Genomic DNA, 3,405 nt, shown 5'->3' with positions numbered 1-3,405 from the left:
GGCTGGAGTGCAGTGGCACAATCATAGCTCACTAGAACCTTGGACTCCTGGGCCCAAGGGATCCTCTCACTTCAGCCTCCCAAGTAGTTAGGACTACAGGCATGTGCCACCACACCTGGCTAATTTTTAAATTTTTTGTAGAGATAGGGTCTCACTATGTTGCCCAGGCTGGTCTTGAACTCTTCATCTCAAGCAGTCCTCCCACCTTAGCCTCCCAAAGTGCTGGGATTATATCCATGAGCCACCGCTCCCAGCCCTGTAAGTAAATCTGTCTTATGGCAAATGTGTCTCTCTGGACCACTCCAGCAAGCTGAAAGGGAAGATGGCTGGAGGCTACACTGTGGGAGCTGCCTTGCTCTGGGACAATGCTCCTTTCTACACTGGATCAGACTCGGGTCTCCTTGGCCCCGGCTTTCCTAGCCATGCAGTGGTAAGACTGGGAGGGCTGAGACGTGTGCAGCTATAGAGTGTGAACTAAAATAAAATTTTAAGGCTCACCCCCACCACCGGCTGACTGAATGAACCCCCTCGCGGCCAAAGGAATATCCTAAAACTAAATTGCCTGCCAGGAGGAGGGAGGTCAGCCCTGCCTCATCATGCTCCTCCCTTCTTGGAGACATCTTTTGTAACCCATTAACAGGCCTAAGGGTATGCAAGACAAACCTGCAGGTCCTCAGTTTTACATGACAAATCTATGTCCAGCGGCTTATCTCTGGTAAACATCTCCTTATGTTAAAACGTTGGAAGCCTTTAGACAAAGCTCCATGTCTTTAACCAATTACAAGTCAAAGAATATTTAAACCCACCTGTAACCTGTAAGACCCCCCCTTCGAGATAGCCCACCTTTTCGGGCCAAATCAATGTAGGCCTCCCACATATTGATTTATGACTTTACCTGTAACCCCTGTCTCCCTAAAATTTACAAAACCAAACTGTAACCCAGCCACCACTTCCTCAAGGCTTCTTGGGCGTGGCTCCGGGTCTTGGTCCTCGAATTTGGCTCAGAGTAAATCTCTTTAAAATTACTTTACAGAGTTTGGCTTTTTTTTCCATTAACAAGAGGATGGGCAGAGGAGCCTGTGGATCTTCTCTGACCCTAGGTCCCAAGTCCAGGCAAGAGAGGGCTGCACCGGCTTGGCTCAGCAAGTTCCTGGTTGCCACTTGGGGGTCAAGGCCACAGTTCGTTTGTAATAAAACGCTCCTTTGCCTGATTGTCTTCTCTTTGTGTATTTTCCTGGAGGACCTGAGGGTGGGGGTGTGAGTGGCTGAGGAGGGATAGGAACTGTGGCTCTGGGAAGCTGAAGTCCTGCCATCTCCTGCTAACACAGACTGACACTTGTCATCACCACACCAAGGTGTTTGCAAGACTGATCTTGGCATCTTAGGTAAACACTGTAGGAAGGCGGAAGTGGCTGGGTTGATGCTGTTTCCTGCTTGTCTGGTACCTTCAGTTCTTAATCCGGATGCGATCTTGGAGGCTTCTGGCCCAGAGTCAGCCCAGCCTCCAGTTCTCTGAGCTCCAGCCTGGCAGCTGAGCAGAGGCAGGTTGAGCGCCCTGCAGTGGGGCTCTGTGCATACTCGGCCTTCTGCGCATACTCAGCCTGCGCATGGCTCCGATCGCACTCGGGGGAATTGAAACCCAGACTTAAAAGAAGGCCGTCTTCCCCGGGGCAGCCTCAGCATAGGCCCAGATGCTGGAGCCGTGGGTCTCACAGTCCCTCTGCGGGAGGTCCTTCCTCAGGGGTCTCTGGGAGGCCAGTCTTCCAGGCCCTTGGGATTCAGAACCCCACGCTGGTGCGGCCTTCACGCTTCCAGAAAGCTGAGATCTGCTCCAGGGTGACCCGAGGCTGGAGGCCCCAGTCGGGCTCAGGGCTCCCAGGCCGTAGCCTCCGGGGCGGGGGGCTCCCAAACTGCACGCAGGGCTCTGGCCTCTGCTCGGGCTCCGCCCAGCTCACCAGGCCCGCGGCTGGGGGCCTCCCTTCCCAGGGCTGGGGCCCCCAGAAGGTGCTACGTGCTGGGACCTCCGGAGGGGTCTGGGGGCCCAGGGAGCTGGGAGCGGAGTGTGGGGCAGAGGGAGCCGGCGGGGCGGTGGCTCGGTCCTCCAGCGTGCCGCCGGGGGTGGGGGCGTCCAGGGCCCGGTCGGTCAGCAGGGGCACGGCGGCGCTGTACCAGTCCTCGGAGCGCTCCCGCGGGGTGCCCATGGGCTCGATCCACAGCTCCCCTCCGGGCCGCCAGACCAGCGTGGGCGCGCCGCGGCCGGGGTCCGGGCGGAGCGCGCGGCGGAACAGGCGCTCCGCCAGCACGGCTGTGGTCACCAAGAAGAGCGCGGCCAGCGAGGCCAGGCCCAGCATGATGGGGACGCAGGGCCCGCAGGGCAGCGGGGGCCACGGGCCCGCTTCCGACGCTGGGGGGTCCTCCGCATGCCCAATCGGCTGCTCCGGGGTCGCAGGCATCTGGGAGACACAGGGCGGGGAGAGGAGGCCAGTGAGGGGAGGGGACGCGATGGAGAGGGAGGGAAGGAAGCGGCAAGTGTCCAAGAGCACGCGTGAGAGCCAAAGGCTAGCAGGACTCTGTATCAGGCTTGGGGGACAGGAGCAAAGGGGACCCAAGACCAAAGGGGACCCAGGAAGGGCAAGAGCGGCCAGGTGTGGCCAGAGAACAGCAGAGCCTACCTTGCCCGGCTCTCCAGCCCGTTCCAGAAGCCCCGTTCCCTCCCAGACCCCAGGGTGCCTCAGACAAGAAGTTAAGGGCCCTGAGGGCTTCTGTCCCCGGCTTGGAGGTCTTGCTCAGCCTGGAGAGGAAGTGGTGGGTGAGGCAATGAGACGCTCCCTTCCATCCTCCTCCCTCCTGTGTGCTCGCTGCCGCCCCCTCGCTGGCCCCTGGAGGCTCCTTTGCCTCCCGCCACTCTCCTCGGGCTTGATCTTGCTCTCCTAGGCTCTGCAGATCTGCTGCTGGCCAGGTCTCAGGCGCCACCTCTGCACCTGTCCCCAGGTTTCCAGCATGGCCTGATCTCTAGCCCCTCTATCTCCCTCGTTTTTGCCCACCTGTCTCTGTCCCCAGACTCCCACCTACAGGGGCCTCCTGGACCCCTCATCTCACCTGGGGTCAGTCCTGGGCTCCTCTTCCTCCCAGAGCTGCTCTCCTCTGCGCAGGCAGGAAGGGCGCAGGGCAGGCAGCTGAAAGGCACAGAGAGGTCTGGCCTCCGCCAGGGCGGAAGGGAGGGCACCACCTGTTGCTGGGCAACGGCACCCCAACTCCCCTGCTCCCCGGAGTGTTTTCAAGGCAACCAAAGGGGATGTGGTCACTGCGGTGAGGAGGCGTTTCCTGGGGTAAGGCAGGCGGGAATGGGCAGTGACTCTGTGGCACTCAGTCCCACCCCACAGCCAGGCCCCAGGCCCCAGGGAG

At 60.0% G+C, this 3,405-nt stretch overlaps 1 protein-coding gene across 2 annotated transcripts; it reads right to left on the bottom strand.

Annotated features, from left to right (window-relative positions):
* Positions 1 to 1,014: 1,014 nt before the first annotated feature.
* On the bottom strand, positions 1,015 to 3,192 carry LOC105823115 (chromosome unknown open reading frame, human C16orf54). 2 transcript variants are annotated; one of them, XM_012660206.1, is made up of 2 exons: positions 3,100 to 3,192; positions 1,015 to 2,453 (listed from the first exon to the last, which is right to left on the bottom strand). In XM_012660206.1, the coding sequence occupies exon 2, from the start codon at positions 2,451 to 2,453 to the stop codon at positions 1,779 to 1,781; it is 675 nt and encodes a 224-aa protein (XP_012515660.1). In that variant the 5' UTR covers positions 3,100 to 3,192; the 3' UTR covers positions 1,015 to 1,778. The 2 variants fall into 2 exon arrangements, with proteins under 2 accessions (XP_012515660.1, XP_012515661.1); XM_012660207.1 differs by lacking the exon at positions 3,100 to 3,192 and adding an exon at positions 2,673 to 2,704.
* Positions 3,193 to 3,405: the final 213 nt, after the last annotated feature.

Source organism: Propithecus coquereli, unplaced genomic scaffold (genome assembly GCF_000956105.1).
Source record: "Propithecus coquereli isolate 6110/MARCELLA unplaced genomic scaffold, Pcoq_1.0 Scaffold66, whole genome shotgun sequence".
In the NCBI taxonomy this organism is placed as follows: domain Eukaryota; kingdom Metazoa; phylum Chordata; class Mammalia; order Primates; family Indriidae; genus Propithecus; species Propithecus coquereli.
The sequence above is the reverse complement of the archived record's forward strand: the minus strand, read 5'-3'. Positions and strand labels throughout refer to the sequence as shown.

What these genes read in the sequence shown, in the direction of transcription:
- LOC105823115 (XM_012660206.1), bottom strand. Translation starts at nt 2,453, where the DNA reads ATGCCTGCGACCCCGGAGCAGCCGATTGGGCATGCGGAGGACCCCCCA.